Source organism: Miniopterus schreibersii (genome assembly GCF_964146895.1).
Source record: "Miniopterus schreibersii genome assembly, chromosome: 13".
NCBI classification, from domain to species: Eukaryota; Metazoa; Chordata; class Mammalia; order Chiroptera; family Miniopteridae; genus Miniopterus; species Miniopterus schreibersii.
Window position 1 is genome coordinate 25,462,004 of NC_138113.1, and position 13,023 is coordinate 25,475,026.

A 13,023-nucleotide genomic window follows, 5' to 3' on the forward strand; every position below is an offset into this window, starting at 1 on the left:
TCATCTTTATGCAAATCATTAATACCTGGGAGTTTAAATGTCCCTGGCTAATGACACGTGGGGGGAAAATGGCCTGAAAATTCTCTAAATGCAGAGCTGGAAGTGCTTTTGCATCTCATTACGTGAAAATGATCACCAAAAATAAGATGCTTTTTATGATATCTTTCTCCTTTTCTGTTTGTTTGATAAGAAATGTCTCAAGACTGTGTTGTGAAGAAGACAGAAGAAGAGAAAGCGAGAGAGCACAGATGGAAACACTTCACCGGCTTTGGGACTTAGTGCGCTCCGACAGAGTGCTCGGGGCCACGGGTAATGCTCATGGAGAGGAGAGAATACTGTGAGGACTTTGGGTCTTTTTTTTTTTTTTTAATTTTATTTTTGTTTAAAATATTACAGATGTCCCTTTTTCTCCCCAATGAGCCGTTCTCCCCAGTCCCACCCCTCTCCCCAGTCCCTCTCTCCACCATTGTCCGTGTCCTTGGGTTGTGCATATTTGCATATAAATTCTTTGGTTACTCTCTCCCCCTACACCCACCCGCCCTCCTCCATCTCTCTGACATTCGTCAGTCTCATCTATGCTTCCATGTCATTGAATCTATTCTGTTCATCAGTTTATTAAGTTCTTCAGATTCCACGTATAAGCGAGATCATGTGATATTTGTCTTTCTCTGCCTGGCTTATTTCACTCAGCATAATATTTTCCAGGTCCATCCATACTGTCCCAAAGGGTACGAGATTCTTCTTCTTTACAGCTGCATAGTATTCCGTGGTGTAAATGTCCCACAGCTTTTTTATCCACTCATCTACTAATGGGCACTTGGGCTGTTTCCAGATCTTGGCTACTGTAAACTGTGCTGCTATGAACGTCGGGGTACACATATTCTTTCTGATTAGTGTTTCAGGTTTCTTAGGATACATTCCTAGGAGTGGAATCACTGGGTCAAAAGGCAGCTCCATTTCTAATTTTTTGAGGACCTTCCATAGAGGTTGCACCAGTCTGCGTTCCCACCAGCAGTGTACCAGGTTCCCCTTTCTCCACACCCTCGCCAGCACTTGTCCTTGTTGATTTGTTGATGGAGCCATTCTGACAGGTGTGAAGTGACACTTCATTGTGGTTTTAATTTGCATCTCTCTGATGATTAAGGACGTCGAGCATTTTCTCATGTGTCTCTTGGCCATCTGTGTGTCCTCTTTGGAGAACTGTCTATTCAGGTCCTTTGCCCATTTTTTAATTGGATTGTTTGTCTTCCTCTTGCTGAGTAATACTAGTTCTTTGTACACTTTGGAAATTAGCCCCTTATACATCCTTGGCAAATATGTTTTCCCAGACCGTGGGGTTCCTTTGTATTTTGAGGCTGTTTTCTTTTGCTGTATAGAAGCTTTTTAGTTTGATGTAGTCCCATATGTTTATTTTTTCTTTTGTTTCTCTTGCCCTAGGAGATGTATCTATGAAAAGTCCACTATGTGGGATGTCTGTGACTTTACTGCCTATGTTTTCTTCCAGGATTTTTATAGTTTCGTGACTTACATTTAAGTATTTTATTCATTTTGAGTTTATTTTTGTGTATGGTGAAAGGTGGTGGTCTAGTTTCATTTTTTTGCATGTATCTGTCCAATTTTCCCAGCACCACTTATTGAAGAGGCTGTCTTTACTTCATTGGATACTCTTGCCTCCTTTGTCAAATATTAACTGACCATAATGGCGTGGGTCTATTTCTGGGGTCTCTGTTCTGTTCCATTGATCTATATGCCTGTTGTTGTACCAATACCAGGCAGTTTTGATTACAATGGCTTTGTAATACAGTTTGAAGTCCGGTAACGTGATCCCTCCCACTTTGTTCTTTTTTCTCAAGATGGCTGCAGCTATTCAGGGTCTTTTTTGGTTCCATATAAATTTTTGAAATGTTTATTCTAGGTCTGTGAAATATGCTGGTGGTATTTTAATAGGAATTGCATTGAATTTATAAATTGCTTTGGGTAGTATGGACATTTTAATGCTATTAATTCCTCCAATCCATGAGCATGGTATATTCTTCCACTTGTTTAAATCTTCCTCTATTTCTTTTTTCAGTGTCATGTAGTTTTCCAAGTACAGGTCTTTTACATCCTTGGTTAAGTTTATTCCTAGGTATCTTATTTTTTTAGTTGCAATGGTAAGTGGTATTGCTCTTTTAGTTTCTCTCTCTGAAAGTTCATTGTTGGTGTATAAGAATGCCATTGATTTCCGGGTGTTGATTTTGTATCCAGCTACCTTGCCAAATTTGTTTATCAAATCTAGTAGTACTTTGATGGAGTCTTTAGGGTTTTCTAGGTACAATATCATGTCATCTGCAAATAATGACAGTTTTACTTCCTCCTTTCCAATTTGGATGCCTTTTATGTTTTCTTCTTGTCTGATGGCTGTAGCTAGGACTTCCAGTACTATGTTCAATAAGAGGGTGAAAGTGGACATCCCTGTCTTGTTCTGGTTTTTAATGGAAATGGTTTTAGTTTTTGCCCATTGAGTATGATGTTGGCTATAGGTCTGTCATATTTGGCCTTTATTATGTTGAGGTATGTTCCCTCTATTCCCACTTTGCTGAGAGTTTTTATCAGAAACGGGTGCTGGATTTTGTCGAATGCTTTTTCTGCGTCTATTGATATGATCATATGATTTTTGTCCTTCATTTTGTTTATGTGATGTATCACATTTATTGATTTGTGGATGTTGTACCAGCCTTGCATCCCTGGAATAAATCCCACTTGGTCCTGATATATGATCTTTTTAATGTATTGCTGGATCAGGTTTGCTAGTATTTTAGTGAGAATTTTAGCACCTATGTTCATCAGGAATATTGGCCTGTAATTTTCTTTCTTTGTAGTATCTTTATCTAGTTTTGGGATTAGGACGATGCTGGCCTCATAAAAAGAGTTTGGGAGTTTTCCCTCCTCTTGAATTTTCTGGAATAGTTTGAATAGAATAGGTGTTAATTCTTCTTTGAGTTTTTGGTAAAACTCACCTGTAAATCCATCTGGTCCAGGACTTTTGTTTGCTGGGAGTTTTTTGATTACTGCTTCAATTTCATTACTTGTTTTTGGCCTATTCAGGTTTTCTGCCCCTTCTTGATTCAGCTTTGGAAGGTTGTATGCTTCTAGGAATTTGTCCATTTCCCCCATGTTGTCCAATTTGTTGGCATATAGTTGCTCATAATATTTTCTTACAATCCTTTGTATTTCTGTTGGATCAGTTGTTATATTGCCTCTTTCATTTCTGATTTTACTTATTTGGGTCCTCTCTCTTTGTTTCTTAGTGAGTCTGGCTAAAGGTGCATCAATATTATTTACCTTTTCAAAGAACAAGCTCTTGGTTTCATTGATTTTTTGTATTTTTTTTTAGTCTCGATGTCGTTAATTTCTGCTCTGATCTTTATTGTTTCCTTCCTTCTACTTCCTCAAGGCTTTTCTTGCTGTTCTCATTCTAGTTCTTTTAGTTGTTGTGTTAGATGGTTCATTAGATCTTTTTCTTGTTTCTTGAGATAGGCCTGTAAATGCTATGAATTTTCCTCTCAGGACTGCTTTTGCCGTGTCCCATAGGTTTTGGGTTGTTGTCTGTTCACTTTTGTTACTTTCCATGAAGTTTTTGATTTCTTCCTTGATCTCCTTGGTAACCCATTCATTATTTAATAAGATGCTATTTAGCCTCCATGTGTTTGAATATTTTTGAGTTTTTTTATAGTGGTTGATTTCTAGTTTCATGGCATTATGACCCGAGAAGATGCTTGATATGATTTCAGTCTTCTTATATTTGTAGAGACTTGCCTTGTGCCCTAACATGTGGTCTATTTTTGAGAATGTTCCATGTGCTCTCCCTTCCCCCTCAGGACTGTGCCCTGTGGGTGTGTCTGGGGCCTCAGTGAGCGGGACCGCCCCTTTCCTGTTGGGAGTGGGGCTCCCGGCTGCAGGAGAGGCCTGCTGGCTCCGCCCCTCCCTGCTCAGCTCTGGTGGGCTGGTCCCACCAGGCCAGCCCCTCAGACCGCCTACTGTGCAGACCCCAATGGCAGCCTCCGCTGGACTGTCCCTACAGTGCCCGCCGGGAAGGTGGGGGCCAGTTCTGATCAGAATAAAAAATGCACAAAGCAACCCACAGGCAGAGTCCGCCCGGCAGGGTCCCGCCGCCCGTGAGCCAAGGCCCCCAGCGGGAGGGGACCCAGAGTCAGCTCCACGCAGCTCCCCGCACCGCTGGTCTCAGCAAAGCTGGGGCGGCTTCACACGCCACCACGGCGCCCTCAGGGCCGGTCACGGATCCCAGCCTCTCCCACCGGAGCTCAGGGCGGGAGGACACCCTCAGGGCCGGTCACAGATCCCAGCCTCTTGGCACCCGGGAGCTTGTGGCGGGAGGACACCCTCAGGCTGGTCACGGATCCCAGCCTCTCCCACCGGGAGCTCAGGGCGGGAGGCTCCTCCCCTCCCCCGCACCCGCAGATGCAGCGCTCTCTGGGGCTCAGCACAGTGCCCCACAGGGAGGCAGAGGGGCCCCGTGTGCGGGTGCTCAGCGCAGCCCTCTGGTCCCTCACTACTTGGGTGCGACAGGCCTTGGGGCAGCCTTCCCTGTGGTCGGCACCCGGAGCACCAGACGCCGGTCACAGCCACCACTAGAGGCCCTGTTTCCCAGGAAGGCGCCGTCGCCATTAGAGGCCCTGTTTCCCGGGAAGGCGCCGGCCGCCGTCAGAGGCCCTGTTTCCCGGGAAGGCGCCGTCGCCATTAGAGGCCCTGTTTCCCGGGAAGGCGCCGTCGCCATTAGAGGCCCTGTTTCCCGGGAAGGCGCCGTCGCCATTAGAGGCCCTGTTTCCCGGGAAGGCGCCGTCGCCATGAGAGGCCCTGTTTCCTAGGAAGGCGCCGGCCGCCGTCAGAGGCCCTGTTTCCGGGGAAGGCGCCGGCCGCCGTCAGAGGCCCTGTTTCCGGGGAAGGCGCCGGCCGCCGTCAGAGGCCCTGTTTCCGGGGAAGGCGCCGGCCGCCGTCAGAGGCCCTGTTTCCGGGGAAGGCGCCGGCCGCCGTCAGAGGCCCTGTTTCCCGGGAAGGCGCCGGCCGCCGTCAGAGGCCCTGTTTCCCGGGAAGGCGCCGGCCGCCGTCAGAGGCCCTGTTTCCGGGGAAGGCGCCGGCCGCCGTCAGAGGCCCTGTTTCCCGGGAAGGCGCCGGCCGCCGTCAGAGGCCCTGTTTCCCGGGAAGGCGCCGGCCGCCGTCAGAGGCCCTGTTTCCTAGGAAGGCGCCGTCGCCATTAGAGGCCCTGTTTCCCGGGAAGGCGCCGTCGCCATTAGAGGCCCTGTTTCCCGGGAAGGCGCCGGCTGCCATTAGAGGCCCTGTTTCCTAGGAAGGCGCCGTCGCCATTAGAGGCCCTGTTTCCCGGGAAGGCGCCGTCGCCATGAGAGGCCCTGTTTCCCGGGAAGGCGCCGGCCGCCGTCAGAGGCCCTGTTTCCCGGGAAGGCGCCGGCCGCCATTAGAGGCCCTGTTTCCCGGGAAGGCGCCGGCCGCCGTCAGAGGCCCTGTTTCCCGGGAAGGCGCCGGCCCCTCCGGGACTCACCGCTCCCCGGGGTCCCTCTGCCCTGTGGCGGGGCGCTCCTCCCCCTCTCTGCTCCGGGTGTGGGGTCCCCGCTTTTGGATGCCGTCCGCACTCCTGAGGGGAGGGAGCCCTGCAGCCTCCAGGCCTCGGGGCTCGGAGCCCCGCACAGGCTTCAGGGGGCTCCCCCTTCCTGCGCCCCCTCTTACCGGACTCCGTGGTGTCTCTTCAGCGCTCCCCACTCGCGCTCCGTCCACTCAGGTATGTTTCTCTGGTTTCTCCAGGCTGGCTCCGTAGGGTTTTAGGAGTGAATGGAGCCCGTGGCTGGGAGCGGGGCGCTGTGCTTCTCCCAGCGCCGCCAGCTTCCCTCCCCGGGCTTTGCGCCTTCATGAGAAGCAGCAAGTCGTCCTTTCATTGTCTGATGTCTGAAGTGAGGAGGCTTTGAGGACCGCAGAAATATTTTTCCATTACTCCCCTTTCAGCTGGATCCCAGGGGCGCAGAGCGTGGTGCGTGGAGCCCCGGGAGGCCTAGAACCCCTGGCATGAGCCGGGGGCCTTTCTTCTGGCACCTAGGGCTGCGCCCATCCCGGGTTGTGAGCTGAAACCTTTGCACCAGATGAAAGGGCTTTAAGACCAAGACGGGCAAGCGCTAGCCCAGAGACACCGCCGGCGCCCCGCTCCCTCCCGCATTGCTCCTTTCTTTCTTTGTCTTGCCCTTCTCTCTCTCTCCTCCTATCGCCCCTTCTTCTGTCCTGGTGCATTTCTTTTATTCGTGACTTTTTTCTTTTCTTTCTTCTTTCCTTTTTTTACATTTTGCCTCAAACGGGGCATTCCTTGGCCAGTGTCTGAGTCCAGTGGTTGCCTTCAGATCTAAGCAACTTTTAGAGTTTGTTCCAGGGAGCAACAGGACAGACCAACGTGGGGAGCAGGGAATAGGTAGAGGGGGAGAGGAGTGAGGGGTGAGGACATGAAATGTGAGGGGTGAAGGTGCCATGTGCACCCTGACCTTGAGCCCCATGGGCTTCGTCCCATGGGGGAGGATTGGGTTTACTCAGGTTGGAGGCCGGGCTGCCTACCTGGCATTCCTCCCACTGCAGCTGCCCCTTCCACCTTCCTAGCTGGCAGACATCTCTCACCTAGAGAGGCTAAATGTGGCAGAGGTTTGTTTTGCCACCTCTCTTGCAGCCAGGGCAGTGATCTTGGATAATGGGTGGGACGGAATGTTTGCTGAGGGTCTTTGGGAAGAAATTTTCTTCCCTTTGAAAAGACAGATGCATGGAAGAAAAGACCTTTCTTTGTTTCTGGATTTGCTCATGTCTACATGTGGCATCTGGAATTGCTATAGCAACCTTGCTACCGCCACCAGGGAATCATAGCTGAATCCTCCAAGGATCACAGGGCAAAAACCTGGGTTCTTGAGACCACTGAGCTTCCCATGCAAGTCTGGAGCATCTCATGTAATTGGTCATTATTCATCTCATTACTTCAGCCATTTTCAGTTGGAGCTGCTGCTTCCTGCAGCCGAAAGCAATTGATGAGAATCAGCAAGCACAGTCTCATGGTTGGCTTTACTTTGTGCTTCTTGTTAGTTTCTTTAATATAGTAAACAGACAAAGCATTCTATTTATGTTCCCTCTTTCTCTAATGCCCCTTATTATCCAGAAGCTGAAGGTTTATTCCTTGCCTGTCTTTATAAACTTTCCTAATAAAATAAAATACTTTATGAGCCCAAAATGTGTGGCCATCGCACTAGCATAAGAATAATCAGTTTCAATGATTTGTTTTTGGTCTTCTAATGAATGCTACTATATGATGCTGGCCTAAAGAAGGCAGAGTCACTTCTGGTAAGATCTGTCGCATCTTGGTGTTACAAGTGCAGAAGGGTCTTTCCTCTTGTTTTACTCCTCTCTCCATATCCTCCTTCCAGAAACAAGGTCTGAAGGTCGTTCCCCTGTTTAACACATGGAGCCCTGGTGTTTAGCTCCATGATGAAGAACCCCAGATTCTGCAGGATACTTTTATCACCAAGGTCAGAGGCAATAAGGACAGAAATGGGGCTATTTGACCTTGTGAGGTTTCATAGCATGCTTATAACTTCAAGAATGCTCCTGATCTTTCCTCTGTGACTGCTTGCCTGTGGACTTCAAGCTCCAGCATCAGATGTAGAGATGACATCTTTACAGATGGCTTAATCAACCCCCACAAGCATAAGCCAGTTCCCTGTAACACATATATACCTCTGTGCATGCGTGACTGGTTCTGCTTCTTTAGTTGAACCCTAACTGGTAGAATATACAACCTGGCCCAAGATTCAGAGAACTTGAAGGAGGATCCAGGGGGAGGTGGAGCAATTGCAGGCCCAGCTGCTGGTTCGTAGCAATGAGCTGAATCAGCTGATCAACAATAAACTATATGAATGACCAGTGACTGCAGCTTCCTTGCTGCTCTCTTGTTTTCCCAAGAATCGTCGCTGTGGCCCGCCCTTCTAGGAAACATAAGAAAGGAAATTCTGGGAAATGTAGTTCAGCCTATCCAAGTCGACACATTACAAAGCCATCATGAGGGTTCTCTATAAATATTTGTTGAATGAATGAATGAATGAATGAATATTGCCCTCCTTTTCGTCTAAGTTTTCTGGTTGTCAGAGCACCTAATCCTGGCTCTACCTCTTACAAGCCAAGCAGTTTTGAACAAGTCACTTAACCATTTGAGTCTCGATTTCCTCATCTAAAAAACTTCAAGAATAACCCTTGTTCTGCTTATTTAATAGGACTTTCATAGGCATCAGGTGAGGTGATCTGAACAAAAGCACTGTGAGCATTATAAAGCATAAAAGAAATGTGATTTTGTGGTATTGTATTATTTTAATTATTAATGTTGCTATTAATACTTCAGCTTCCTAATAGTTAATATGGAGTTAACAGTTCCTGACCAATTTACCTTATGGGGAAGCAAGGAAATTAAAGTTAGACGATGTACGTAGAAGCACTCTGTCAGCTATGTCATGGCATAGTTTTCAAAGGCAAGACTTAATTATCATTCAACACTTGGTTATATTTACACATTGTTTTATTTCTGGGCTAAATGGCTTAGAGGAACAAGTGTGTAATTGGAACCATTGGTAACCCTGGGAACTTTCGGGCAGTGGCCATTCCTTGGATGGGAATTGTGGGCACTGGATGAGGTTTCTGTCTTGTAAATCTGGGCTTGCATTTCAAAGCAGCCAAACTTGCTCAGCAGGATGAAGAAATCTCTGCGGAAGTTCTTGGTGAAGATAGCATAGAGGAAGGGGTTTGCACAGGAATTGATGGGGTAGAACAGGACCAGGAGGATCTTTGAATTGGACACAGTAATGAGGGGCACCTTGAGGGAGGCAGAGATGGCAAAGAAGGAGATGGGTGCCATGCAGAGGAAGTCTGTGAAGATGAGCACGGCCATGCGCTTGGCGATCTTGGTATCACTAGAGGAGGACACGATGTTGGGGTTCCTCACTGTGAGGTAGATGTGAGTGTAGCAGCCACAGATAACCACAAAGGCCAGCACATTGAGCACAAGGAGGGACATAACATACAGCTGTGACAAGGGGCTGTCGATATCCATGGGCAGGCAGATGCTCACCTTCATGTAGCTGCTAATGCCAAAGATGGGAAAGAGGGCGGCCACAAAAGCAAAGATCCAGCCTACCAGCATGACACTGGCAGCATGGCGGAGCTGCACCCTGCATTCCAGCTGCATGGCATGGGTGATGGTGTGCCACCTTTCCAGAGTGATGGCTGTTAGCGTGTAGACTGAGAGCTCACTGGCGAAGACGGTGAAAAAGCCAGCAGCATCACAGCCCACTCCAGTTTGCCAGTCAATGGCATAGTTGTGGTACTGGCTTTTGGTGTGGATGTCAACAGATGCTATGAGCAGCAGGTAGATTCCAATGCAGAGATCGGCAAAGGCCAGGTTGCACATAAGGAACCGGGGGACAGTGAGTTTGTATTGGCTGGTAATCAGAATCACCAGCACTAGGATGTTCCCAGTGATGGCCAGGATGCTAATAAACCATATCAAGATTCTGAGAATATCATACCCCATGATATCTTCACATGGATTGAATGCATCTGGCTTAGGAGAGCAAGTCACATCAACTACCTCATTGCATAAGCCATAGTCAAATTCACTGTACATCATGTCAAATCCTTTGGCGGAACTGGACTCATCTTCTGCCAAAGAGACTCTCTGACCCCTAGCATGAGTCATATAATCAACTTCTTGCCTTAAATTAGATTTGTTGCAAATTGGATGAAGCACAGAGCTAGAAAAATACAAAAAGGAATAGAATCAACATCCTGGATCCAGAATAGCAAATACATCACTGTCTTTTTGCACAGGGTAGAAATGATGTTTTTTTCCCCCCTCTTCTACCAGTTTGTCTGCCCTTGAGGCTAAGCTCAAGGGTTAATGCTGCTTACTGTAAATGAACAGAACAACTCATGTATATATTCCTAGAGTTGGATGGCCCACTGGGGAAACCATCTGGCCACAACCTGAATGTGGGGAGGAAGGCGCCTGGGACTAGCTAAGCCTTTGCTGTTAAGTGCAAATAATTTACAGACCTGATATCAACTCTACCCTCTCCCTCCCCCATCTCCAGGTATTTCTTAATATGCCTGAGTAGGGTCTGTTCCCATTCCTGTACTCTGTACTGAGGTTGCTGGAAGATCTGGACAGTTTTCTGACTCAAATGAGAACTTATGTCTTTTATCTACATAAATTGGAGGATCAGACTATAGTTAGTTCCCAGCCAGCCCGTCCCTGGCTCTTCGGTACTTAGGCTACTAGGCGGCCGGCTAGTTTGCTTGAAATGTTACTGAGGGCCCTCTTCTTTATTAACTCAATCTCCAGGGGTCACAGTAGGCTTCAGGCATGCACTGTCCACAGAGTAAACCTGGCCCTCTCGTGTTAAATAGTTCCCTAGTGAGTCCCCCAAAGAGCAAATTCAGGTTGCAAGGGGACCTAATTTATCCCAAGATTGTCATCTCCTGGGAGCTGGCTCTTCTTGGGCTCACTCTTCGGTCTTAGTTTTCCTTTTATCCCCAAATGTACAAGAGGCTTTGTCAACAGAATAGGGGCACCTTCAGAAGGATTTGGACGACAGCCAGATGATAAATATTCTACCCAGACAGGTGAATGGCACAGGTAGAGACAGAGAGGGCAATGATTCTGTTTTGAAGCAAAGGCTTCAAAGGAATGGGGATGGTTCACACTGGGTCTCTTTTGGGATGGAAAAATCTCTCTCCCTCACACGCAGCCCTAACTCCCTCCCTGGGGAGCAAACTCATAGCAATGTAAAGAGACTGCATTTCTTTCAAACCTTAACCTAGACTTGCATGTGAGTGGGAAGCAAGTGTTAAAACTCTTCAAAGCCCCCTCATAGGAAGGAGATAGAGGCTGAGGGAGTGAAGGGAGTAAATAGACCATTTGATAGTCAAGTGTCCCGACATGCATGGCCTGAACTTCTCCCCATTCACCTCTGTGAGAAGGGGTATCAGGGAGAATCCATTCCTCCCTTTTCTCCCTCTGAGAAGTGAGTTGAGTTGCCAGGAAGTCATTTTCTCTTGGCCCAAGAGACTCTCCTTTTTTGTTGGGGAATGTGCCATCTTTCGTTTTAGAGAGTGATAGGGCTTCTCACATCAGTCATGGGTTGCACTAAGGGGGCTAAACAGTTAACATACATGTAATTGAAAATGCACAGACAATCTTTTGATTTAGTCAGAGATCTTACAAGAGAGGAGAGACAAGCTCAGAGATGGGCACAGAGGGAACATGAGAATACTCTGTGGTCCTTATTCTAACTTCTGACTCCCAAACCCTGTCATTGGATTAGTGACAACACAATCTAGGAACAGAAAGCAGGTAATGGCTCCTGCAGACTGTGATTCCATTCATTGGACCAAACCTGGCTTAACTATCTAGAGACAGTCTTCACTTCCCGGAGCTGATGTTGGATTCTGTGAAGATTCTTAGTGTTGATACCAATACCAATGTATTTTAAATATCGATGCTTTCCTTTACTGAAACAGAAGTGACCCAACAACATGAGTGTGGAAAAGGTAAACAGTGCATGTCTCTGAGAGAAGAATAGAAACAAAGATGGAAATGAGGGAAATGAAGTCTTGCCCCTGCAGTACCTTTGCAAATACTAAGAATCATAAAGAGTTGGGAATTCAGTTTAGGGTCAGTTAAGAAAGTGGTACTCTTGGACCCTGATAAGTCAGTGAACAAATACTTGGGAAGTACATGGTGGGATGGCCCAGAGCCTGAGCTTTGGAGACAGATGGAGCGGCAAAGGGTTTGGATCTGAGTTCGGTTGGTCTTGGTCAAGTTATTTACTGTCTCTGAGCCTTAGTTTCTGTTTCTGAGAGAGGGGAATAAAAATAACACTGTTACCTTTGTGAGAATTAAATGAGATAAAGGTACAGAGTATTACAGTGAGCTCTTAGCAAGTATCAGCAATAAGAAGACAGGCAATGGTGGCTACTTATTGAGATCATGTTGGGGTCTAGGTCCTGTGTGGGTACTTAGAAGCAAATGTCATGGTGCATCAGTTTAAAATCTAGCTGTGAAGAAGAGGCCTAGAAACAAGAAAAATTAAATAATAAAATGAACAAAATAACATTGTAAGCTGAGTATAGAGCTATGACAAGGAACTACCTGTTTCAATGACAAATGAGGGGTGTGGTTAACAAGGTCTTTCAGTGAGAGGCCAGGAGAGCCACTGGCCAAAACCTCACAGTCATAAGGGCCTAGCATTTACACTTTGGGTATTTCCAAATGAGGAAGGAAAGAACAATTTCCTCATACAACTTTGAACTTGAATCTCATGACCAAACCACACCTAGTACGGCATACAAAGAAATCACACCATTTAAAAAACCCTGTGATTATCTTCTGAGTAGCATAACTATTTTGTCCTGTGTTTGCATGTGTAAATTTGTAAAATTAAAGACTAAATACCTGCTGAAATTTTACTTGATTTTGGCATGTCTTTTTAGATGAGGCATTGGTCCCTCGTTTGCTGTATTGGATAGGCTCTGTTGGTGAGTTACTGTAGAGACCTAGAGAGGGTGAGAGCTGGGTGATCTGGGGGGATCAGGAAGGCCTCAGGTCATGGGACAAGGTAAGGCAGACCTGGAGATTTCTGGTTGGGAGAGCCCTGAGGCTACATCTATACTGCAGGGGGTGGCAAGACCACAGGACTCAGAGCAACACAGTAAGATAATATATATCCCTGTGGCCTGTTGGTGTTGGGCCTGACAGCATACCATGTGCTGCTCTTACAGAGGCCTTAATATCTTCTGAGGTTTCTCCTGAGGGGCATTCAGTTCCAGGGTTTTGGCAGTGAATTGGTATCTTTCTTGCCCTGGCTGGAATAATGCTTGTGTGGAATTTAAAAGAGGCGAGCCTCCTGCCTCAGCCCAAGCCCTTAAGAATTTTAGTCATTA

At 47.1% G+C, this 13,023-nt stretch overlaps 1 protein-coding gene across 1 annotated transcript in view; it reads right to left on the reverse strand.

The window, feature by feature from the left end:
• Nucleotides 1-8,602: 8,602 nt before the first annotated feature.
• The window catches only part of FSHR (follicle stimulating hormone receptor), a gene marked incomplete at both ends in the record, with an annotated part of 130,405 nt that continues 125,984 nt past the window's right edge, over nt 8,603-13,023 (reverse strand). The window contains one exon of the mRNA XM_081156310.1: nt 8,603-9,833. Within this exon, the coding sequence (XP_081012436.1) occupies nt 8,603-9,833 (1,231 nt within the window). The remainder of the gene's footprint in view (nt 9,834-13,023) is intronic.